At 53.9% G+C, this 24,207-nt stretch overlaps 1 protein-coding gene across 4 annotated transcripts in view; it reads left to right on the forward strand.

Moving 5' to 3' along the window:
- Window positions 1-763: 763 nt before the first annotated feature.
- Window positions 764-24,207, forward strand: part of ALDH4A1 (aldehyde dehydrogenase 4 family member A1) — a 29,962-nt gene continuing 6,518 nt past the window's right edge. Inside the window, exons 1-10 of one of the 4 annotated variants that reach the window (XM_045518485.2) lie at window positions 1,011-1,085; window positions 3,584-3,641; window positions 10,437-10,530; window positions 11,091-11,183; window positions 14,893-14,940; window positions 15,716-15,871; window positions 17,604-17,753; window positions 17,831-17,905; window positions 18,979-19,166; window positions 21,556-21,629. In XM_045518485.2, coding sequence (XP_045374441.2) covers window positions 3,607-3,641; window positions 10,437-10,530; window positions 11,091-11,183; window positions 14,893-14,940; window positions 15,716-15,871; window positions 17,604-17,753; window positions 17,831-17,905; window positions 18,979-19,166; window positions 21,556-21,629 — 913 coding nt within the window. In that variant the 5' untranslated portion in view covers window positions 1,011-1,085; window positions 3,584-3,606. Of the gene's footprint in view, window positions 1,086-3,583; window positions 3,642-10,436; window positions 10,531-11,090; window positions 11,184-14,892; window positions 14,941-15,684; window positions 15,872-17,603; window positions 17,754-17,830; window positions 17,906-18,978; window positions 19,167-21,555; window positions 21,630-24,207 lie in introns of those variants that run through there. The other 3 variants (XR_012511431.1, XM_010957455.3, XM_045518486.2) reach the window with 3 other exon arrangements.

Below are 24,207 nucleotides of genomic sequence, written 5' to 3' on the forward strand. Positions count from 1 at the left end.
TGCCAGTATCATAGGGAGAACCACGATCAGCCTTGGAACTCTGACTCCTAAAGCAGGTTCTCGGTACACGTTGCTGGAGGAAATATAAACAGATAAATTAGGAGAGAGCGTTAGAAAAGTTCTAATAGTACTTTAGGAATAGAATGGCTTCCTAAGATTCCATCCTCAGGAAGACTTCAGAATCAGAGTTTTAAACAACATTCACGTGTTCATCATCCAAACAACTTCTCCAAGAGAAAACTGAAATTTTGGTTTAGGGGGCAAGTATAAAGCACGGGAGTAACTGGTTCCGCGGCCAGAGGCTTCAAAGGAAAGCCTGAACATCTTATCTGCGAGGACGCAGGCTGATTTATCTAAGTGCTAGGCCGCAGGAAGCTGGGTGGCCCCGCGCCAGACCGGAAAGTGGAGGGTGGCTCGGTCCCGACCAGGAGGCTAGAGCCAGGGACAGCAGGCTCACGGCAGGGGGCTGGTCGCGATGTGGCCCTGCGGGGTCGAAGAACCTGGCAGCCGCCGGCCTAGGACAGCGAGAGTGTTTCGACCAGGACTCCTGCCGCACCTGACTCGCAGACCCGCGGTCCTTCCGCTCCGCCTCACACGTGTCCCATTCCCGCTCTCTCATTGGCTGTTTCGGCCCCTCCGTCCCGGCCTCAGAAGGTTGCAACATGACCGCCCTTCTGATTGGTCCAGGAGCTTCCATGTATCACTCTGATTGGTCGAAGGAGCTCACTCCCTCTCGCCTCCGGAGGGCGGCTGGGTCATACCATAAAGAGAAGAGAGGGAAATGTGTACATTTCAAGGCTTCTCTTTTGGGTTATTTTGCCCTGTCCTTTATCAAGGCCTTAAAAAAGAATTATTTTATTAACAGAAAATAAATATAGAGGCTTTTCGGTTGAGCCCGACTTGGAGGACGGCCGGGGTGATCGGTACCCCCTCCAGCCGACGTGGTGCGCTCCGGGCAGGGTGCTGCAGTCCCGAAGCTCCGGGGACGAACGGTCCAGCAAACAGCCGCGTCGTGAGCTCAAGATGCTGCTGCCGCCGCTGGCGCTCCGTCGCGCCCTGCTGGTTCGCCCCTGGAGGGCGGCCGGGTGAGTGAGCACCGGGCCTGGGGAGGCCTCGAGCGGAGCCTGCTGGCCCGGGGTCCCGGGAGTCGCAGGGTGCCGCGCTCCCTGCCTGTCAGATCCCCACCGGGTTTCCCAGGGGCTCGCCTCCGCTGGGGGTCACTTCCTCTGATGCCGCCGGACCCCCCACCCAGGCCTTCCTCCCACTGCGCTCCCCTCGCCTCCCAAAGATGTCGTTTTCCTTTAGCAAGGAGGATCCCCTTCTCGGATCCTGCGGCAGGGTGGGGTGCCTCTGTGCTCTCTTGGCTCCCACGCTTAGAAAGTAGCCGCCTAATCACTCTTCTTTCTCTTGATACTGGATCTTCGAAATTTGCCTGCCGCGGGAGCGGTGGCTTCCTCCAAGGGCACCTCTATTTTTAGCACACCCCGCTACTCACCTCCCCACCCTCTGTTTCACATTCAGGACCCATTGCTGGGGGTCCCTGGGTCTTCCCTCTCTACAGGTATTTCTCTTTCTCTCCTTCTTCCCCTTTTTTCAAGTTAAGTGTTGGGCAGGGAAAAGGACTCCTTTCTTCTGACAGATGGAATAATGATATTTATGGAGTGCGTATAATGTGCAAAACCTGTGCTAGGCACTTGGTATGTGCCTTATTGTGATGATTAATAAATGAGTTAATACTTGTAAAGGGCATTGAACAGTGCCTGGCACGTAGGCAGTGCCCAGTTGCTATTAATCATGATCGTTATTATCACTGGTATGTAAACTTCTGTGGGTAGATATTGCTACAAATTACAGATGAGGTGTAGTTTTGGAGTGGAGCTGCCCTGCAAACCCAGATTTGCACACTCTCGCGCTGTGGAGTTGTGTTCCTGGACCCTTGCCCACTCAGTGGCGAATGTTCTCAGAGCCCCTTTCTGCTCTGGGCTTAGTGGAGGATGGAGGTAGGACACAGATCCTGCCCCACAGGGGCTGACAGTCTGGTGAGGCTGCACCCCTATGGATCCGTGTCCCTGTCCGCCTCTTTCAGAGCTGGACAGCTTCTGCCCCCAATTTGAGTTTTGTTTGCCTGACCCCTAGGACTGTGACCAGTTATGTCTCCCCTGCTGAGCTCTGCCCTTTCTGAGTTAATCAGTGTCCCAAGGGATGGTACAGGGTGCCTGGGCACGGATGAGTTTCAGCACTGCTGTATATTTTCGGGGGTGGGGAGGGGGGCAGGGGAGCAATGGATATGAAAGAGAGGGGCTCTTCTTCCAAACCGAGATCGGGGACCATGCTCTCCACACCCTCCACATGGTCCCATTTGCAGACCTCTCCCCTCACTCTGAAGCCGCCCCTCTCAGACCCTAGATGGAAGCTACAAAAATTCACGTGTTTACTGAGTACCTACCGCATGCAGATGCTGTGCTAAACGCTACAGGGCAGGGTACCCAGGGATTTACCTGTGGATAGAGCCTTCCAGGAATTTTCAGTTTAATGGGGAAGAAAGCCTTAGACATATAAAACCTCTAAGATCTGGTAGGAAGAAATCCATATTCTGAAAAAATATTTAAAAAGCTCACAACAGCAATAGTTATCAAGCAATCAAGTATCATAGGCCTGGCACTGTGCTGATAAGCACTGTATTATTAACATTTTACGGATGGGAAACTTATCTGCCCATTAAGACAAATGTTAAGACCGAAATTGCAGTCAGTCTGACTCCAGACTCATGCTCTTAATTACAAAGCCTCCCAAATGGAGAAAAAGCATTTTGCAATCAGAGAGAAGGCATTTTGTAACCAGGTCTGGAGGCTCAGGTTACCTCTTCGGATATAGCAGCTGGCCTGCTGGCCGGATGCCCTAGACAGGGCTTCCCCACCTCGGTAACATTAACATCAGAGCCTGGTAATCTTTTGTTGTGGGGGCTGCCTGTACATTGTAGAATGTTTAGCAGCATCCCTGGCCTCTACCCACTGGATGCCATAGTATCCCCTAGTTGTGACAACAAAAAAATGTCTCCATACATTGGTAAATGTCACCTGGCAAGGGGGTAGGGGGGCAAAATCGGTCACAGTTGAGAGCCATGGTTCTAGAACAGTTGTGGTGTTTGGTCAGTTGTTTAGAACACACCTGTGGCATGCCAGGTCTGCATTTATGGGGAAACAATTTTAAAACATTTTTTAGTGATCTCCCTCAGTGTCCTATACATAAAACTCTAGTGCGGAGAAAAACCATCTCTTGAGGAACTGATATGGGTGATATTCTGAGTGTTTCCCTTTTTGCCTGGAGTGCCAGGAATCTCAGCCAATTTTTAAACACACTCTTGATTATGCCTTTTCTTTTTATTTAATAAGTATGTGTCCATTGTGAAAAGTCCAGATAAAGCAAAAAAGTGTTATTAAACTCACCTGGCACCTTACCACACAGAGGTAACCACTGCCATCATTTTGATTACTAGCCTTTTCATGTTCCAAGGATCTGTATGTGTTAGAAAAACAACAAAATGGACTCATCTGTGAATACTTTTTTGTGGCTTGCTTTTCAGTTCAGACTTATCGACCTTACTGTATGTCCCCGGGGCCTGGAACTGTGACTGGCATCTGGTAAGCCCTCAGCAAACATTTGGTGACTGATTCCTTCCTTGTCAACAGATATTTATCACAACCAGTCTTGCAGACCATCCACAAACACCTGTCCTTTACGGATGGCCCAGGGACCATCACTAAGGGCAGTGGCTACCGTTTACCTTTTATGTAGGTTATTTTACCTACCTCCTCAGCAACCTACAGTGTAGGTGTTACTGTCTCCACTTCACAGATTAAACAACTGAGGCCCGTGGAAGTTAAGGAAAAGTCCAAGGCCTTAAGCTAGGAAACACCAGACTGCCTTCTGCCTCCTTTGACCCTGACCTGCCCTTGTCTCTATTTCATTAACTTTGTCATGTGTGTCCTCTGCAAATTCTCTTTGGAAAGAGCCAAGATACATAGTTATATTTATCTATAAATTTAATAAGTGAAAAAACTAACCCAGGCACATAGTAAGCTTACAGTAAATGTTAATTTTTGTCCCTTGCATGCTCTTGTATCAGACGCTGCTGGGTACCGGGGTCCAGAGGTGGCTCCGACCCACACCCCACTCCAGTGTCAGGAAGCTTGTGGGCTGGAGCTCCCCTGCAGGAGTCCTGAAAACTTTGGATTCCACTCAGCCCACGTACTTGTCTAATTTTCCGAATTACAAAACCACCCAACGCTTGTCCCAGCCTGCCCGCCTCTTGGATGGGCATAGGGGCCTGGTACCTCCCACCGTTCCCTGAACATACTCTGCCCTTTCACCCCTCCAGGCAGTGGCCAGGGGGGTGTTTCTGGCCTGGAACATCCTCCCCGGGGAACCCACGCTCACCCAGCACTTTGTGGCCCTGCCAGGGCAGCTCTCCTTTGGCCCTTCTGGTGTCCTATCTGTAAAATGGGGATAATCCCATTAACAGCCACTCAGCACAAGGATTAGAGATGTGACAAATGGCTTGTAGGGGGCCAGGGACCCAGTGTGTGCTCTGTGAATAACTTAGTAAAGGAATAAGTAGACCCCACGGTGACCATAATACTTGCTTCTAAAGTTATAAAAATCTCCACTCAGGTGGCAGTCGGTGCAGACACACACACCTGGGGTACCTGTCTCTGGTTCCCGGCATGTGGCTCAGTGCAGAGTAGGGGCTGAACAGTTGCTGTTGGAATGGCCCGCAGGACACCTTGGGTGCATCATGGCTCCACCTCTTAACAGCTGTGTGGCCCTGGGGAGGTTACTTGACCTCTCTGTGCTGCCTCTTGTTCCCATGTAGAAAAGGAAGATAAAAGTAGCCATTCTATACAATTGTCTTGTAGAATAAACAAGTTTGTCCATGAAAACCACTTTGAAGAGGGGCCGGCACCTAGAAAACTTAGTAAGTGTTGCTTCAAGCGTGATTTTGGTTCCTCCCACCCCACCCACCAGTGGGCCACGTCATGAAGTGAAGGCCCTGGGCTGCAGCCGTGTGACCTTGGACAAGTCACTGCCCATCTCGGGGCAGCCTCTTTGCTGGGGTGAGAAGTGGGGAGGTGCTGGCCAGGTGGCAAGGAGGATGAATCCAGCCCATCAGCTGACTGTGGGTCTCCCTCCACCTTCTTTGGCAAGAGCTTGTCTCCCAGGTGAGGAACCCTGGGTTCAAATCCTGCTCTGTCACTTCCCGAGCTGTGACCATGAGCCGTTAACCTCAGTTTCCACACAGGTAAGACGGAGGTAATAACAGTCTTTAGGGTAATGCGCTTGTAGGTGAAGTCAGTGAGGTCATCACTCAGCACTGCCAGGCCTGCGGGAAATGCTTCACAGAAGCTCCCTGTTGCAGCTGGACGCCCCTTCCTTCTGGCCCCGCCCTGGGCTCTGTGCTTTCTTCTCACCTCCGCTGCTGATCCCTTATCTCAGAGATAAGGAGGATTGGTCTTATCAGGTCCCAGATAACAGCCCCAAAGCCTGGAAGCAGAATGAAGTAAGGACAATTTCCTTTCTCCTCCTCTCCTTGGCCTTGGCTGCCCCTGACCCCAGCCCCTGGGGACCTGGTTCTAGCGAAAGGACGCAGGCCTGGGAGTCCAGTCCTGGGGGCCTGCTGTCCACTTGCGCATTAATTGTTTTAAAGGTATTTCCCAGATGCTTACTGCGGGCTGGGCGGTGTGTCTGGTAGTGAGCGAAATGGACACAGGCTGGCCCAGTAGAGCCTAGGGCCTGGTGGGAGCACAGTCAGAGCTCTGTAATGAGGGTTGTCACCTATGAGAAGCTCCGATAGGGACCCCATCCAGGCGGTGCGGGGCTAGTATCTCCTGCAGAGAGGATGGCAGACAAGACCAGGGTGGCCAGATTGCAGCAGACGAGGTCAGAGGGGATGGGGGGTGATGGAAAATGAGTCTGGAGGCCACGGTAAGGATTCTAATTCTTTACTGTAGAAGACATGAGAAGCCACTGAGTAGTTTTGAGCTGAGCACTTACTCTCTGTATCTCTGGGTCATGATCATGTTTTCATATTAAAATGGTAACTTTGGCTGCAGTTTGGAGAGGAGCTTGGAGACAGTGGAGCAGGAGTGGCTGTTATAGTCATCCAGGCAAAAGCTGATGGTGCCTTGGACCTGGGAACTCAGCAACCCCGCCGCATCCCCTTGCCCTGCTCGCCTTCAGTCTCCCCCTCTGTAAATTCCGGAGCTTGCGTTGGAGGCCCACAGCTCCATCCAGCCCTCACATCACCTGTTGCAGGAGCTGTTCTGGTGTTGTGGCCTTTTTGGCTCAGATCCTAGGACCTGCAGAGGGTGGGGAGGGGCAGCTGGGGTCTTAGGCCTGGGCCATAAGTCCTCAGGTGAGCAGAAGGGGCACCCCAGGTTGTTAGGGGAAACTGAGTCAAATTCAGACTCTGCGTTATGCCTCCTTCCTGAAGTGGGAGGACTGAGAGCTGCCCTAAGAAGGCCGGGTTGGATTCACCTTTACATTCCAGAGCCAGGCACCTGGTAGGTGCGATGCACACTGGGGAGAGCCGTTTGACCGCATCTGAGCTCTCCGTATCCTTGCTGTGTGGGATAGATGGGTGCTGATTGCATGAATGAATGAGTGAATGAATGAGGAATGTAGTCCTGCCTAGAAGGACCTTGCAGACCCTCATAGAGGCCCTGAGTCCTGTAAGTGATTCAATCTGCCTTCCCCTGGGCCAGTGGAAGGGTATTCAAGTTACCCCAAATGGTCCATGAGCCACAGAAAAAGAAAAAAGTTTGTCAGGCATCCTTGGATTATTTTTGACTGACTCAGGCTAATCTTTGAACCGGTCTCTGTTCCCCAAGCCACATTCAGACAAATGGACAGTGGGGCCAGGGCCTAGAGACTTTCCAGGCACAGAGATAGCCTTGGGGGGCCTCTGCCCCGGGAAGGTAGAGCGAGACCTGCAGGATTTCTGTTTATGACATTGCCTGGAGGGGAACAGGGAGGGGAAGGCTGGTAGCTTCTACATTTTGAGCTTCTGTGCTGGGTGGGACGTGCTGCTGAGTTTATTCCAGGAGTATTTTTTGAGCCCCTGATCCTTGGGGGTGTCTTTGAAAGCCCGGCCTGCTAAAATAAACGTTCTGGAAGACCTTTACAGTTTTCTGATTTAAACCTAAGAGCAAGAGGGGTAAGGAAAAGGCAGGCTTGTCATCCTCACGGTTACTCTGCAAGGATCATGGTGTCACCCATTCCTCAGGTGAGGCTTGCAGATTCTGTAATGATGTGCTGAGGTCTTGCCGCGGGTGTGGGTTTCATCCGGGATGTGTCTGCTTCCACGGCCTGTGCTTTTCACACCCACCAGGACCTGGCGACCAGAGAGGGCTCAGCCGGCCCACCTCCTGGCTCCCAGCCCAGCTCTGGGAGGACATGTGGATACCTGATTGACTTGTGGTGGCGTGCTGCTGCTGAGTCCTAGAGAAAGGCATCTGGAACCTTCCAGATGGCAGGGGTTGGGTTGGGGAAGTAGATGCTGCCTTCCTCTTTCCTGCAAGGCTGTTGAGACATGTAGCCGTTGGAATCTTCAGGCCTCTCCATTCTTCCCCACTGCAGTGGGTGGGAGGGGGCGGTGTGGATGCTAATTTATTAAAATCTATAGTTGTGCATTATTATCCCTTCCTATCTCCAGAGCAGCCCTGAGAGATGGGTGTCCCTGTGTGAGCCCCTGGTCTTGCTCAAGGTCACATAGCTCAGCCAGAGGCTGCATTAGCCTCACATTTCTCCCTTTGGTTGGGGGAAGGTGGGGCCTGAGGAATGTGGTGGGTGTGGCTGGGGCGGAAGTGGGAGAGGAGGTGGAAGGCCCTGGGGCTCACTTTGCCCTCAGGAATCCTGGGTGAGCAGCCTCCCCCCTCCCCACAACTGCACAGGCCCCTTTCCCCGTTCCTGACTGCCCTCCTTGCCCTGGGCCATCACACCCGCTCTTCTCTCTGCCTGGACTGCTCTTCCCAGCTCTTCTCAGACCTCCAGGTCTCTGAGGTCACTTCCTCTGAGAGGCCCTCCCTGATCACCCTGGCTGAAGTAGCCCCGCCCTTCTCCCTTCCTCATTTTCATGTCCCTTCTGTCACCATTGTGCTCCTTTCTTGCCTTGTCCCCTGGAGGGCAGCTGCGTGTAACTGATCCAGGAAAAAATGGGGGACTAGAGGATGGCCGTGTCCCAGGTCTCAGCTGAGGCCCTGGGATGCTCCCCACCATGTGAGGGTTTTGGCTCTGCGCAGGAAAGAATTCAAGAGTGAGCCACAGTTGAGTAAAAGTAGATTTATTCAGAGAGATGCCCGCAGGCCGTCTCAGAAGGCAAGAGAAGGCCACGAGGTACGGGGCCGGGTGCTTAGTTGAAAGTGAAAGTAGATCCACGCTCCGTGGACAGGGTGCGGTCCGTCTCACTCAGAAGGGAGACTGGTGGCCTCAGAGTGTGGGGTCAGCTAGGAAAAATGAGATTGGCCCCGAGATGTGGGGGCTGTTAGTTTTTATGGGCTCGGTAACTTCATATGCTAACAAGTGGGAGGATTATTCCAACTACTTTGGGGAAGGGGCTGGGAGTCCTGGGAACTGGGCCACCACCCACTTTTTGACTTTTTATGGTCAACCTCGAAGCTGTCATGGCGCCTGTGGGAGTGTCATTCACCATGCTAATAGCTAACAATGAGCGTATAACTAGAATGAGGCTTCTACCATCTTGGTGCTAATTGCTGCGTCATTCCTTGAATGTCTGTGCCCCCCCCCCCCCCCCCCCCCCGTCTCACAACCAGAGGTCTTGCTGTCTTGGTCACTGCGGTTTCTCCAGAGATAGCAGGTGCCCAGTAACCTTATAAAATCAGTGAAGGAACTGCCCTCCCGGCCCCCGGTTTTGTCCTTCCTCCAGGCCTCCCAGGCTGGGTGTTCCCAGACCCCTTCTCAGGGAGAAAGAGGGAAGAAAAAGTGCCCGACACTCGTCGCCAGGCCGTTTGGTTCTGTTGGAGGACCCCAGCCTCAAACAAGGTCACCCTGAGACCATAATGAAATGAGGTGGAACAAGCCCGCTTCCTACTTGAGTCTAAGCCCAGAGGTCACCGTGCCACCCCCGAAGTACCAGTCACCTGCCCTCTTGCCGAATGAGGAGCTGCTAGTTTTTCACCCAATCAGATCGTTGCCCTGCTTCCTGACAGCCTCCGAGCCAGAGCAAACCCCAGCTTCCTTAGACCCTCCCCAAATCACCCAACCAGAACCCAAGTCCTCCAACAGGTTCTTTCTAACCCCCTCATCCCGCGAGGCCCTGTGGTCCTCCAAGTGTGTGCCCTCTGTCCCACAGTGACCGGTAACCCAACTCATTCACCCGCAGGGTCTCTGCCCATGGGGCACTGACCCCAGAGGGAAATAGATCTGGGTTTTTCTGGACTCAGATCCAGGTTTCCCCTGATCTTGATCTTGAACTACTCTTTTTCCTTTTAGGATGTAAATTACCTGATTTCTGCAAGGGGCTCCTTGTGAGGCTCTTTGGATGCCACGATGGCATTGACAAGTCTAATGTGCCTTCTGTGCACTAGGTGGCCTTGCTCAGCATTTATTGTCCTTGCTTACAGATGAGGAAACTGAGGCCTGGACAAGAGTTCCCACAGCTGGGGCTCCAACTCTGGACTGATGGACTCTTACCCACCTGCCCTCCCACCCGCCTGGGAACCCCCAGACACATTAGGGGTGGTTGCCACTGGTGGTCACTGATTAGTGAAGTCACACGGGCCAAGACTGGATAGGGTCTCCAGAACAAGGAGTCCTTGGAGCTCAGTACCCGGGAATCAGACCCTGAACCCCTACAGCAGCTCTCCTTGTGGCTGGAGACCGAGCGAGCTCAGGGCACTCCTCCAAGTTCACGGCCACCTCTTGGATGTACTTGCCCACCCGGAGCTCAGCTCTTTGTACCAAGAAAATCTCAGCTAGCTCACATTCCAGTGAGACCCAGTTCTGAAATACACTGCCTTTTCAGCTTAGAGAAAGAAGTAACTTGGGTCTGTTTGGGAGAAAGTCTGCATTATCGGGAAATACAGGGAGAATAAACCCTCTTTATGTGCGAAACACAAAGCAGTGGTTTTGCATCTGTGAATTTAAACCTCAAGCCCCATGTGAGTCTCTGATTATTCTCACTTAATGTAGAAAGGGGCTGGGAGGAGGCGGGTCACATGCCCAAGGACATGTAGTGGCAGGACCTGGACTTGAACTTGAGTTTTGGACCCCAAGGCCAGTTCTTGTCCCCTAGTTCTATAGTTGCTCTGGATTTCGAGATTCTGGGCCAACCCAGGATCCCCTTGTCGGAAACAGAGGGTCTGGGGCTGGTGGTGGCCACTGCTGACCTGTCACCTCTGTTCTTTGCCCTTGCTTCCTAGGCTGTGTTGGAAGCACACCTCCTCCCTGAAGGTGGCCAACGAGCCCATCTTGGCGTTCACGCAGGGCAGCCCCGAGCGAGATGCTCTGCAGAAGGTAACGAGAGGGTGGGAGGCACCCAGTGGTGTAGGTCCTGGAGTGGATAGCCTTCACAAGAAAAGCCCCCAAGATACCTCCTTGTGCTGACAGCCACCCACCCCCTCCTGCCTCTGCACTCAACCCTGGAAGGAAGCCTAGCTGGGGAGAGCTGTGCTTCTGGAAGGTGGGAGGATCTGGAAGCAGTAGGGTGGCAGTCTGGGTCTCATTGGGGCCCCAGGTCAGGAGTCATCAGTCCACAGATGCTTAAAAACATTCTCCCATTAATTAATGTAGAATTGTGAGATTTCACATAAATTTCAGATGCAGTTTTGGAATCTTTTCTGTAATGGAAAGACCTGGCCACACTGGACAGGAAGTGGCAATTGAGGGGGTGCTAAGTTCTGCTCTCCTCCCGCTCCCCTGCTGGGAGCACACTGTCTCTGACCACAGGTCCGGCCTGGCACCCTCCTCATCTCTGTTCCTGCCTGGGCACCTGTGTTTACAGACTCTGCATCAGGGTTTTAGGCTGGGAGTGGAGGGGAAGGAAGTACCCCTCTGACCTCTTGTCCCCTCCCCAGGCCTTGAAGGACCTGAAGGGCCGGACGGAAGCCATCCCGTGCGTGGTGGGGGACGAGGAGGTGTGGACCTCAGACGTGCGGTACCAGGTGTCGGTAAGTCCAGTGGGCGGGCAGGGCTCGGCCTCGCCCCTGAATCTTGGGCTGCACATAAGCATGTCATGTGGGGCCTCTGCCTCCAAAGGGGCTTAGAGTCCACTCTCAGATTTTGAATTTTGTGCACTGGCATAAAGCATCCAAAGGCATTTGGAGGACTCATGAAAGGTGCTAACATCACGCCTGCCAAGAGGAAGTTAAAAACAGCAGCTGTCTCCGCCTTTGCCATCGCTTTAGAAAAGTTGATCCACTGACCACCTAGGAAGTAGGAAGCAAGGGTAGAATGTCAGAATCAAAGAGAATCCTTCCTTTAACAGATACACACTATTATATGTGAATTAGGCGACAGGATTAACTGTATGATGCGGGGAACGATATTCAATAAGCTGTAGTGAAAAAAACCTGAAAAAAATAATGTAACTGAATAACTTTGCTGCACACCTGAAACAAACACAATATTGTAAGTCAATTATACTTTATTTTTTACTTTTATTTATTTATTTTCTTTTTTGCCGGGAGGGGTAGGTAATTAGGTTTATTTATTTATTTACTTTTTTCTTCTTTTTTTTTTTTTATTATTTACTTTTTTTTTCGGTGGAGTTACTGGGGATTGAACCCAGGACCTCATGCATACTAAGTGTGCACTCTACCATTGAGCTATACCCACCTCCCTCAACTATATTTTAATTAAAAAAAATAAAAGATAATCCTTCCAAAGAAAGGACAGTCACCAAAGCCCTCGCCTGTATTTGGGAACCAGGGGTCTAGCTGACAATGAGCTTGTGAGAGGTAAGCACCCAGGTGTCACCTCCGCCTAGAAGCCCTCTTGTTGGAGTCCAGGCTCCACCCACAGACACACCTGTGAGGCCCTGTCCCATCGGCACAGGTTCCTCCTTCAGTCCCTACCATTTCCCTTGGAGGCTGGCAGGGCAGGAAGCGAGCCGCCCATTTTACAGAGAAGCTCAGAGACATCAGATGACCCGCCTGGGGCGGCACAGTTAGACGTGGAACAGGCACGAGGGAGCCAGGTTCCCCAGGACCACGTCCCGTTGGTGTTGATTCCAATGACTTCGTTCCCACCCTGACTATTTCTAAAGAGGATTTGGAAGCAGTGTGTTAACTAGCTTAAGGCGGCGGGATCATCTTGCTGTCACGTGATCGAGAACCGTGCGGCCCGGGGCCTACTGGAGATGGCCACAGCCTTGTCTTTAGGCCTCCTGGTCCGCAGGGGAGAGGGGAACACGCCCCTTACCTAGTCAGAGTGTTCCTGAAACAGATCCCACCTGCACAGTAGGAGAAGCAGAGCCGTCTCCATACTGGGCCCAGAGAGACATTTCTCCCGAAGGTGTCAGAAGGGCACAAGGATGTGACAGGCAGGGTCCTCATAAGAGTCTCACGTCTCATGCACAGATGATTCGTGGGCCTGGTTCTCGTGCACCGTCGTGCGGGCTGAGGACGTCATCAAAGCCGGTGCCTGAGGATGCCCAGAGGTCACGCTGCAGGCCCCACGGCCACTGCTGGGGTGGGTTTCTCACCAGGAGCTCAGGCTGCAAACTGACAGCTGGCAGCTTTGCTTCCAAAACCTAAAGATGGGGAGATTTCACATATGAATTCGAATGCCTGGCTTCTCAAAAGAGAGGGAAGATGAGGTCACGTGAGTGGCCTTCCTGCAGGCCCCCTCACCCGGCCGACCCTCCAGTGGCCCCAGTCCCCACCGTTCCCTGTACACCATGCCCAGCCCTCTCCACTCATCCCTGGTGCCTCTCAGGCCCCAGCAGGCCTGTGAGAGCCTGGCTGGAGCAGTCACTGGCCTGCATATCCCTTAAGCATCTTTCCTGCGTCTTTCTCTTGGCAGGGATTTTACTGGATGCGGGACAGCTATCAGACAGCCTGCCTTTCCTAACAAGTCCCTAGGAGACATCCAGTCTGGCTTAACAGTTCAGAAATGTCACCCACTCCTGTGCCCCAACTGTCAGTCTGTTCCAGGGTGAGAGTGACATCCTTTGGTGACAGCTGGGGATCTTGAGCGGGACCCAGGGCTGAATGGAAGTCCGCAGTGCTTTCCCACAAGGTGGCCTGAGGGTGAACCCCTGGGCCTGCTCCAACCCCAGGCAGAGGCCCCTCCCACCCCTTTTTATCCCTTGTTATGGCCTGGACAGTTTTAGCCCGGAAAGGCTTAAAGCAAATACCCACCTTAGCTATGAACAAGAGCAAAATGTGCGTGTGTGTGTGTACACACGTATATATGTTTTGGCATTTTGGGTATGTGTGGAGTTTCTATCTCTGTGTAGCGCACCCAGTTGTAAAATAAATGCCAAGGTATGTATACGAGGTGCTTTATGCGATGGCATTATTAGCCTGAAGCCTGTTTAAAGCTGGAAGTCAGCTTCCAAAAGGATGACTTTAGCTCTTTCTAGGAGAGTACTGGGAAATCATGATACTAAAACCCGTCCATCCATCCAAGCAAGACTCTCTGGCCCCAGACCCAGAGTCAAGTGCTGGGACGCCACAGTGAACATGGTGGACAGCTCTGCCCTCACGGAGCTGACCCAGGGGAGAGTGAGACTGGTGTGCAAAGGAACAAACCAGAGAATTCCAGATGGCGAGAGGGGCTGTGGAAGGTGCAGGTGTTGTGCTGGAGATGCGAAGGCGGGATGGCCTGCAGGCCTGTCTGAGGAGGTGACATCTGAGTTGAACTCCAAGGATGAGGATGGGCTGGGGACCCACTGCCAGCAGAGGGGTGTACAGGTGCAGAGTCAGGAGGAGGCTCGGTCTGCTGCAGTGCGGGGTGGAAGCCAGTGGGGCTGGTGGATTCTTGTTGGCTGTGGTTAAGAGCCTCTTCCAAGGGCACCGGGAGCCACTGAAGAGGGTTAAGGAGGGTGAGACTTTCAAAGAGCCCATTGCTCTTTATCAGAAGGCTTTCTAATGTCAGGATAGCAGAGGGATTAAGGGTGTGGGCTAGGCGGAAGATGTGCCTGCGGATGTGCATGTGTGGAGGGCCAGGAGCCCGTGGGCGGCCAGGGAGCTGGGATGGGAAGGCAGGCAGAGGACCACGGTGAGGAGTCCACAGCAGGTGGGAGGCCAGGGAGGCTGGTGAAGGCGTCGTATGGGAAACCATGAGAACAGCTCGGATCAAAGCCCTGAGGATTCCAGCCCCGGGCGGAGAGGCGCAGTGGACAGCTCTGGGGGGTCGACCTTAATTGACGAGCTCCCTGCCTGCCCTGACGCAGTGGGCTGGGGCGGCCTTTGAAACTGTGCAGTGCCACTCCCTGAGGGTGCTGGGCCTAGAAGCGGGCACCTGACCCCAGCCGGGCCAGTCAGAATTACCTGCCCTGGGAACTTGGAACCAGCATCAGGCGTCTTTCTTTGTGGGGCTGGGAAGCACCCAGAGCTAGTAGGTGGAAGAACTGGGATTTGAACTTGGGTCTGTCTGACCACAAGGTTCACACTTTCCCTGAAAGACTGTTCAGTACATGCCTTGCTCCTGGAATGTGAATCTTCCAGAGACCATCACGTGGCAGGTGCTCCGTAACCCTCAAACCCTCGATGGGGAGAGGTCAGCGTGGGTGGGGGCGACTGGAGAAGGCTTCACGGGGATTGGAGGGGCGAGAGCAAGGTGCGCTGAGGACTCTGAGCCTGGGCTCCATCCCTGCCTGCCTCAGCACCTCCCTCCTGGACAGCAACCTTACACTTTTCTCTTTTTTTTCAGCCCTTTAACCATGGACACAAGGTGGCAAAGTTCTGCTATGCAGACAAGGTGAGTCCTTGGTCACCCCGTCTTGCCCTGTTAGTTGCTGCCATGGGGGTGGATGCCAGTCACCACCTCTCCCTCTGGCCTTGGGGGGTGGGGCATCGGTGGGTGGCTGGCACTGAGGGAGTCCCTGGACAGGTGCCAGCGGTGCTGGGGTTAACTTGAGTCAAATGACACTGCCTTGGCCGGGGCTGGCACATCCCTGCACATGCCCCATGTGAGGGAAGCTACCCTGATTGAGGGAGGGGAAGTAGATTCTGGAAGACTGAATTGGGGAGATTGGAGACATCACGGATGGAAAGTTGGGCAGAGAATTGGCATCCAGGAGGGCCAGCGAGAGGGCACAGGGTCACTTGTGGCAAGGGATCAAGGAGCTGGTATCAAGGAGGCAGTTGGCAGCTGGGTTGCCAGCAGCAGGTGTGTGTCTCTGGCTACAGTTCTGGCCTGGCAAGGGCAAGTTCAGGCCCTGACCTCAAGGGCTGGAGGCTCTGGAGAGCGGGTTCAGGAGCACCAGGCCCCAGGAATAAGAGGAGGCCCTGACGAGACCACGAGAGAAAATGGAACAAGTCCGTGGCACACTCTCTGGACTAGAGTGGAAAAGGCTCCGAGCCCAGCTGGTGATAGGACATGGTGTCTGCAGCTGTGTAGGGAGGGGGCTGAGGGCCAGGGGAGCCAGGGGTCTTCCCCAGGTGAAGTGACCTTCAGATCTCTCCTCCCTCCCTCACTCCTTTGGGACCCTTCCTGCTGCAGGAGGAAGCCCCAATCTTTCCCTCTTCATCAGGCCCTGCTCAACAGAGCCATCGAGGCCGCCTTGGCTGCCAGGAAAGAGTGGGACATGAAGCCTGTTGCAGACCGAGCCCAGGTCTTCCTGAAGGCAGCGGATATGCTGAGCGGGCCGCGCAGGGCAGAGGTCCTAGCCAAGACCATGGTGGGACAGGTGAGGAGCCTGTGGACACAGTTGGGGTTGTGGGGGGAAGCAGCCAGACCACATCCATTCAGAAGGCATCAGCAGCTGAGCAGCTTCTGCGTGCCTGGACCTGCTGTGCGTGCTGGAGCCTGGGAGGCGTCCTAGAGGGACAAAGCCTAGGAGAGGGGACAGACTAATGTACATTGTAGGCGAGGTGGACAATACTAAGCTTGTGTGTCCTACTCTGGAAATATCCCCTCCTGTCCATCTCTGTCCCCGCCCTGAGCCAGGCCTTTGTCCCCGCCCTGAGCCAGGCCTTTGTCCTGTTTTGCCTGGACTGACAGCTGCCCTGCACAGTCCTGCAGGCTCGGTCAGACCCCTACAGCCATCAGAGGGGTCTTTCTGACACCTCCAGTGGGTTACTCCAGGCTTATGAACCACCAGGATCCCTCTGTCGCTGAGAGTCACAGCCCAAGTCCTGAGCCCAGCCCTTCCAGTCCCACCTCTGTCCAGCTTGCCAGCCACTCTGCCCTTCCCCCCGAGGCCAGCCCACCCACGATGTCACCAGTCTGGGCCTAGCAAGAATCCTGGATACCGCAGGGGCCCCATCTCCTCCTGCCTCTGTCCCGTGTCCCCTGCCTGGAGTGCTCTCTCTTCTCTGCCTTGTGAACTCTTAACTGTCAAGGTCCAGCCCAGATATCACGTCCTCTGTGAGCCTTCTAGAACCTTCTTATTCCCAAAGCATCAGTTCTGCCTCTGTGGTCCCCCCACAGCATGCTGTTCCGTTGTCAGTTACAGCTCAGATCACACTGGGGTGTAATGACCTTCTCTGTGTCTGTTGCCCCTTTGCAGGCTTTTTGGGCATAGTAACCACATGCTAATATCCTCTGTCTTTCTGGGTCTTGCATTGTTGTCTTCCTGGAGTCCTAGAAGCTCCCGATAAACTTTGTTTTTAAATGGAGGTATAGGGGGATTGAACCCAGGATCCTGTGCATGCTAAGCGTCCGCTCTACCACTTGAGCTATATCCCCCCCGCCCCCCAAACATGTTTTTTGAGTGCATGAATGTTGAGCCATTGAGTGGCGCTAGCAGCACAGAGTGCTGGCGAAGGAGCAGAGGGAGAGAGGGTTAATTTTGCCATCCCCAGAACAGAGCCTTAGGGCTGTGGGTCCGACCGGCGCTCTCCGGTTCACCATCCCATATGAGAGCGCCCTCTGCTGCTGCACGGGGTGGTATGACAGCTCCACACCCAGCTAAGTGTCTCCTGATTCAGCAGAGCCCCTGGGGTGGGTGTCGGGCTTCGGAGTGTGCCAGCTGAGCCACACCTGGGCAAGAAAAGACTCACACACTCCGAGACCAGATTAAGATGCTTCTTTATTTGGCTTAAGACTTCGGAGCTTGTAGGAAGCACGGTGGCCGTACAGAGCAGGAGCCCGTGCGTGTTAGCTCAGCTTCCCGTGCTCTGCAGCCTGAGCAGGCTGAGCAGGTGCCAGTGGTCCTGTGTGCAAGGACCCCCCCCACCCCATTTAATAAAGCCTGACTCTTGCTGCCCAAAGTCCTTGCCCCCGTGGCTTACATTCTTCATCTAAGGACCGTCTAAGGAGATGTTTACAGGCAGCGGGCTTCCTGATTCTTGGCCCGGACGCCCCTAGTGAGGAGGACACGTACTCATCCCTGCACACGATGTCACCATGGGCACAGGGTCCAGGGCTCACGGGAAGCACGTCCTCCACCACTGACTCCTCGCTCCTCTGCCTCGCAGGGGAAGACAGTCATCCAGGCGGAGATCGATGCTGCGGCTGAACTCATTGACTTCTTCCGGTTCAACGCCAAGTTTGCTGTGGAGCTGGAGGGGGAGCAGCCCATCAGCGTGCCACCCAGCACCAACAACGTGGTGTACCGGGGGCTGGAGGTACCCCCGGAGCTGGCGTGGGGTGGGGGGGCTGCCGGCAGCCTGGGGCATGGCCTCACCGCCTCCTCCTTCCCCAGGGCTTCGTGGCGGCCATCTCCCCCTTCAACTTCACTGCGATCGGCGGCAACCTGGCGGGGGCGCCGGCCCTGATGGTGAGATGTGGGCAGCAGGTGGGGTCGGCGGGAACAAGGCATCACACCCCTCTCAACAGACAGAAGGGCCACGTCTCAGCCCCTGGGGTCCCAGCCCTAGTCCTGGGGAGAGGCACAGAAGGTGGAGGCTGCTGGGGGCTATGGAAAGGCTTTGAGGTCACAGGCTGGTTTGGGTCCCAGCTTTGCCCAACTCTATCTGGGTGACCCCAGACAAGTGCCTGCACTCCTCTGAGACAGTTTCCTCATCTGCAGAGTGGGAACCATAGGAAAGCTTACATTCCAGCTTTATGAGGAGCAAATGAGACCGTGCTTGTTACAGCAGGCAGGCCTGGCCAGTGCGGGCTGAGTACATGGGGGCTGCTGATAATGATGATAATTACAGCTCACCTTTGCGTGCTTGCTCTGTGCCTGGTGACTTACTTGTTAGGGTCACGTGGCTAGTGAATAAATGATGGAATAGATAGGGATTTGGGCTTGGTCTGTCTCTGGGCAGGTGATCTCGAAGTGGATGGACTCCACTCCCATTGTCAGGGTGAGGGTGGCCATCACTCTTATGAGCTCTCAGTTGGTGGAGGAGACCCAGCCCTACCCTCAGAGGGCCTGGTGGCTCAGGGTGGAGCAGGAGAAGGGCTGACAGTTGTCGGGGGCGGCTGGGTGATCTCAAAGGGTGCTTGTGCACCGAGCCGTCCTCATGTGTCTGTGCTCAGATGGACGTGCCCACACCCGGCGCCCACATGCCCTCAGCGGGGGCACGTGCAGCAAGAGCCCTGTGAGCTCTTGCCCAGCCACGCCCCAAGAGCACCCAGCAACTTGGAAACAAGCAGAGCAGACCTGGCCGAGGGGTGCTGGCAGGACCAGTCGGTGCAGGCTTCTGGAGGAACAGAACCTTGGCCAGAGTGTAGGAGCAGGCAGGGCAGGGCGTAGGCTTTTTGAGTATGGTGCCTGGCGCAGGGAGGAGTGGGGGTGAGGAGAGGACATCCTGGCCTGCATGGAGGTCCACTGGTTCCAGGGGAGGGATGGCCATACTTTGGGGTAGGGTGGGAGTTGGGGTCATCACCATGCCTCCCGGACAGGGCAACGTGGTCCTGTGGAAGCCCAGTGACACTGCCATGCTGGCCAGCTACGCCATCTACCGCATCCTCCGGGAGGCCGGTCTGCCCCCCAACGTCATCCAGTTTGTGCCAGCTGACGGGCCCACGTTTGGGGACACTGTCACCAGCTCAGAGCACCTGTGTGGCATCAACTTCACAGGCAGTGTGCCGTAAGTCCCCGAGGTGGGGTGGGCAGGGTGGTCCGGGGATGCTTATGAGGCCTTGTCACCTCTGTCCAGGAGCTGAGGTTGTAAACCCAGAGGTCAGGCACTGACTGTACCCTCTTCCTCACTGTGTGGCCATGGGTGAGCCACGTCACCTCTGAGCCTCCATCACTCACCTGTATAACAGTAGCAATGATTCCTACCGTGTAGAGTAATTGTGAGGATCAAAGTAGGTAATGAACAGCAAAGAGCATCACAGGCTGGAAACAGCCTAAGGGTGTTTGACAATAATGGATTTTGGTGCCACCTCTGTCTCTGCAAAGGGCACGGGGGACCTTGGAATGAATTGGAGGAGGTGGCATGTAAGCAGATGAGTTGGCCAGACAGAGGTGGAGGAGAGTGTTCTAGGAGAGGGAACAGGACATGCAGACGCATAAGGTTCAATTTCTTGTGCTCTGGGAGGTGGACGTGGTCCTGCAGGGCTGGACTGTGGAGCTTGGGGCCGAGAGTCAGAGGGTGGGGGTGGGACATGGTTCCATCACCATCCCACATTTATTCACTGACTCACTCAACTCGTGTGTGTTGAGCTCCTGTGGGGGCCGGGCTCAGCAGCGAATGCGTGGAGTGGGCAAGTTCCTACCTCTTGAAGGATTTAAGTCCTATGACTTTAAGGTCCTGTGAGCCTGCAAAGGTCTCTGGACTTTATCCTAAAGGTGATGGGAGCCATGGCAGGGTTTATGCAGGGGGAGTGGCTTATCTGTTTCAAGCAGAGATTACAAACCGTAGGTTTCCAGTTGGACCTGGTGAGTGGCTATGTGTTCTCTGACTCCTAATAGAGATGATCCAAGCTTGTATAGTTGGGACAGTTCCATATAAAAATCCAAAAATCCAGTGTTGGCCTCTTGTGAGAACTGATTGCACTGGGCTTACATTTCGATATATACCGCTGGCTGGAGGCGGGTGGGTGTCTCTGGCTCCCCACCATCCCAAGAGGCCCTGGGTCTCCGGGTACCTGGTCTGTCTCACTCATCCCCTGCCCGGCACCCCCGTCCCTGGGCTTCTGCGTGTGCAGCCTCCATCCTAAATGATCGCTCTGGCTGTTCTGAGTGCAAGTCTAACAGCTGGAAACAGGAGACGGGTTAGGAGGTGTCCACACCCAGGGAGAGATGAACCCGGGTAGAGTTGTGGGAACGGGGAGATGGGCTGTGTCAAGTGAGGAAGTAGCAGGGAGACTTGATCACCTGTCTGTGGGGTCAGGGGCCAGTCAGTGGGAACATTCAGGCTCAGGGCAGGATGTGGGCATCGTTCATCAAGGTGGGCACCCCAGATGGCTGGGCACCTGGCATCCTTGGGAAGAAGATGATCCAGATGCTGATCACTTTGAGTTTGAGGTCCTGTAGGTCATCTGGGTGGAGATGTGGTCTCCACTCCGGCCATTCCAGGTGCCCCAGGGACACCTGTGGTGGCTTCTCACCCTCTCTGCCCAGACTCAGGCTTCCCGACCCCGTCCCCACCAAGGTTTGCCGGGTGACGCTGGCAGCGTTAGAATTGCTGAGGAGGGCTGTTTTCCAAAAGGCCCGCTCTGCCAGCTGCGGGCCCCGCGGGTCCCTGCCTGTTAGCGGGCGGAGCGGGCCTGGCCCCCCGTCTGCCACGCTCTGATGAACAGCAGGCTTAAAGGTGGGAAAGTCATAAATTAGTATTAGCTACTGTGTCACCAGCTCCCTGGTGATTAGCATTTTTATTGTTTTGTGGTGCCGAGGTTGGTCACACTCGGAGCCCGGGGAGGAGGCGGGGGCCTGAGCTGCCTCTCCCTGGACCCTCCTTGGTTTGGTCTCGGGAGCCTGGGGGTGAGCTCAGGGCACCCCTCGCAGACCACAGCAGCGTCTGCCTTCCACCCCAACCCCAGCACCCGCAGCCTGCCCGGCCCTGTCCTAAGCCCTTGACTCAAGTTAGAGCTGTCACACAACCGCCCTGTCAGGCAGAATCGTTCTCCACAGTTCCCAGATGAGGCACAGAATTTGAGGCTCAGAGAGGTTAAGTGATGGGCTCAAGATCACACAGCTGTGTGTGTCTGAGTCAGGACTCGAAGCTAGCACCCCCGGCCTCAAAGCCTGGGCCTTCTCTGCTCTGTCTTGCCGCCGAGCCTCCCCTTGCACCCTTCTTGTCGGCCCAGAATGCAGCCCGTTTCCAACTGCCACCACCTTCAGCCCTCTCTCCCCCTGCCCCCACCACTGTGACCCAGACCTGCCTCCTGCAGGGCTACTGACCCTGGCACTCCCCCCTGGGCTTCCCAGCCCCTTCCTCTGGGAGGGCCTGTTCTCCACCCACCAGGTCCGTTACCCTCTCAGCTCCCTGAGCCGGGGACCCTAATCCCTATCCCATCCTCTGGTTTCAGCACCTTCAAACACCTGTGGAAGCAGGTGGCCCAGAACCTGGACCAGTTCCGCACCTTTCCACGCCTGGCTGGAGGTAAGGGCCCCCCTCCCTGCGCCCTCCCCTGTGGCCCCAGGGATCCCTCCCTCCCCTGGCCATCATGAAAGAGGAGAAGCTGGAGGTGATGTCCCTGGAGGTGGGGCGGCGGTGTGGGCCCTGCAGGAGCAGAGGACTCCTTTGTAGGTGGAGCCCCTGCTCTGGCAGGTCCTGGGGATTGTGCAGAGCACTTATGCCTCAGAGTGTGCATTTTTCATTCATTCTTTCATTCATTCATCATTCAGCAAGTAAATTATTAAGTATATACATAGACACTTTCTGGACACTGGGGGTGCAGAGATGATGAGAAACCAACCCTCACGAACTTCTGTTCCAGCAGCAGAGGGGCAGACAGTAACTGTAGAGATAAATGACTTTTAGGGAGTGAGAAGGGCTGCCCATAATTAAAGGAGGGGAAAGAGGTGACAGGCAGGGACGCCCAAAGACTGGACATGGTGGGTGACCGTGACCTAGGGTGTCTGGGTGGGGAGGAGCTTCTTCCAAGGAGGACACATTGGAGCTGAAACCTGACCAATGAAAAGAAGCCAGCCTTGCAAAGACTAGGGGATGGACTGTCATGGGCACCAGCATTGTCCGGTGGAGCTTTCTGGGATGATGGACGTGGTCCGTGTCTGTGCTGTCCAATCTGGTAGCCACTGGCCACGTGTGGCTATGGAGCACTTGAAATGTGGCTGGCGGGACCGAGGAAGTGCGAGTTTTGTTTTGTTTCATGTTAATTAATTTGAATTGAAATAGCCACGTGCAGCTGGTGGCTGCCCTGTGACAGAGCCCACATCTGGGCGGAGGAAATAGCAAAGGCAGGGGCCGTGAGGTGGGAATGAGCTTGTGTTTGAAGAAACAAGGCCAGTGTCGCTGGGGAAGGGGGGTGGAAGTGCAGGAGAGGAGGCTGGGGGGTCAGCAGGGCTCGGTCTTGTTGAAATAATCATTTGCCCACAAAGAAACAGTTTCACGGTCAAGGAAGTTTGGCGTGTACGGTGCTGAGAGCAAAACGAACTCCTTACCTGTCGGATTTCTCAGGGCCTTGAATGCCCCAGTACGCCTTGCTTATCTTCAAGAGCAGGGGCTGATCTGTGGTGTTTCCCAAACTCTTTGGGCTGTAGAATCCTGTTTTTACGGAGACCCCCAAGGACCACATTTTTCATAGAACACACTTTGGGAAAATGCTGAGATCAAGGTGAGGGGGTGGGGAGAGGGAGAGCGAGCTGTCTGGGTCACACAGCGCAGTAATGGCACAGCTGGGGCTGGTGGCTCAGCGTTCTTGCTCCTGGGGCTGAAGTGGTGCCCACAGGGAAACTGGACCCCACCCCTGAGCTGGTGGGAGCTTTGATGGGGGTGTCAGGGAAGGAGACCTTCAGGACCAGCTGTAGCATCTGCAACTTCCAGCCCCCCCCCCCCCGCCTTGTGCCCTAGTCCAACCTTCACAAGATGGGGAACAGTGAGCCCCTTCGCTGTCCGCGGTTCCTGCTGTCTCCTTCCCACAACCTCCCTGAAGGAGAGAGACCACTGCTTCCCCACCTCCAGTATGAGGCTTCGTCTCTCTATGCCTCAATTTTATTGTCTTTTTTTTTTTTTTTTTTTTTTTTTTTTTTGCTTGTTCCCCACAGAGGTAAGGGGAAGAGGCATTAAGTTGTATTAGTAATGTTATGGTAGTAACCAGATGTGTTAACAGCAGCTTATTTGAGGTCCATCAATCCTTTGATGGCTGTCATTCTCCGACTGCCCACATCTGAATACATTCTGCTACCATGGAATCAATTTTCTTGTCTTTAAAATGGGAATAATAATGGGAGGCTTCAGTGAGACGGAGCACAAAGTGCCTTGAACTGAGGCTGGCAGGTAGTTAGTGCTTGGTAACATAACCTGTTTTTTTTTTTTTTTTCTGCTAAGTTTACTGAAGTGTAGTTGATTTACAGTGTTAGTTTCAGATATACAGCAAAGTGATTCAGTTGTACATACACATCAATTGTATACATATACATAGTTTTTCAGATTCTTTATATATTCCATTATATGTTATTACAAGAAATTGAATATAGTTCCCTGTGCTATACAGTAGGTCCTTGTTGTTTATCTGTTTTATGTATAGTACTATGTATCTGTTAATCCCATACTCCTAATTTATCCCTCCGCCTGCTTTCCTGTAGTTTGTTTTCTGTGTCTGGGAGTCTATTTCTGGTTTGTAAATAAAATTTGTATCTTTTTTTAGATTCCACACATAAGTGGTATCATATGATATTTATTTTTGTCTGTCTGACTTACTTTGCTTAATATGATCATCTCTAGGTCCATCCATGTTGCTGCAAATGGCATTATTTGATTCTTTTTTATGGCTGAGTAGTATTCCATTATATAAATATACCACAACTTCTTTTCCATTCATTTGTTGATGGGCATTTAGGGTGTTTCCATGTCTTGGCTATTGTAAGGAGCTGCTGTGAACAACATGCCTTGAACTGAGTGTGGCAGGTAGTTAGGACGTGGTAACAGTTGCTACTCTTAGCTAACATTTAACTGAGTGAGGAAGCCAAGGCCAGGAGGATGCAGTGCTCTTCTGAGG

The sequence above is a fragment of the Camelus bactrianus genome, chromosome 13, assembly GCF_048773025.1.
Source record: "Camelus bactrianus isolate YW-2024 breed Bactrian camel chromosome 13, ASM4877302v1, whole genome shotgun sequence".
NCBI classification, from domain to species: domain Eukaryota; kingdom Metazoa; phylum Chordata; class Mammalia; order Artiodactyla; family Camelidae; genus Camelus; species Camelus bactrianus.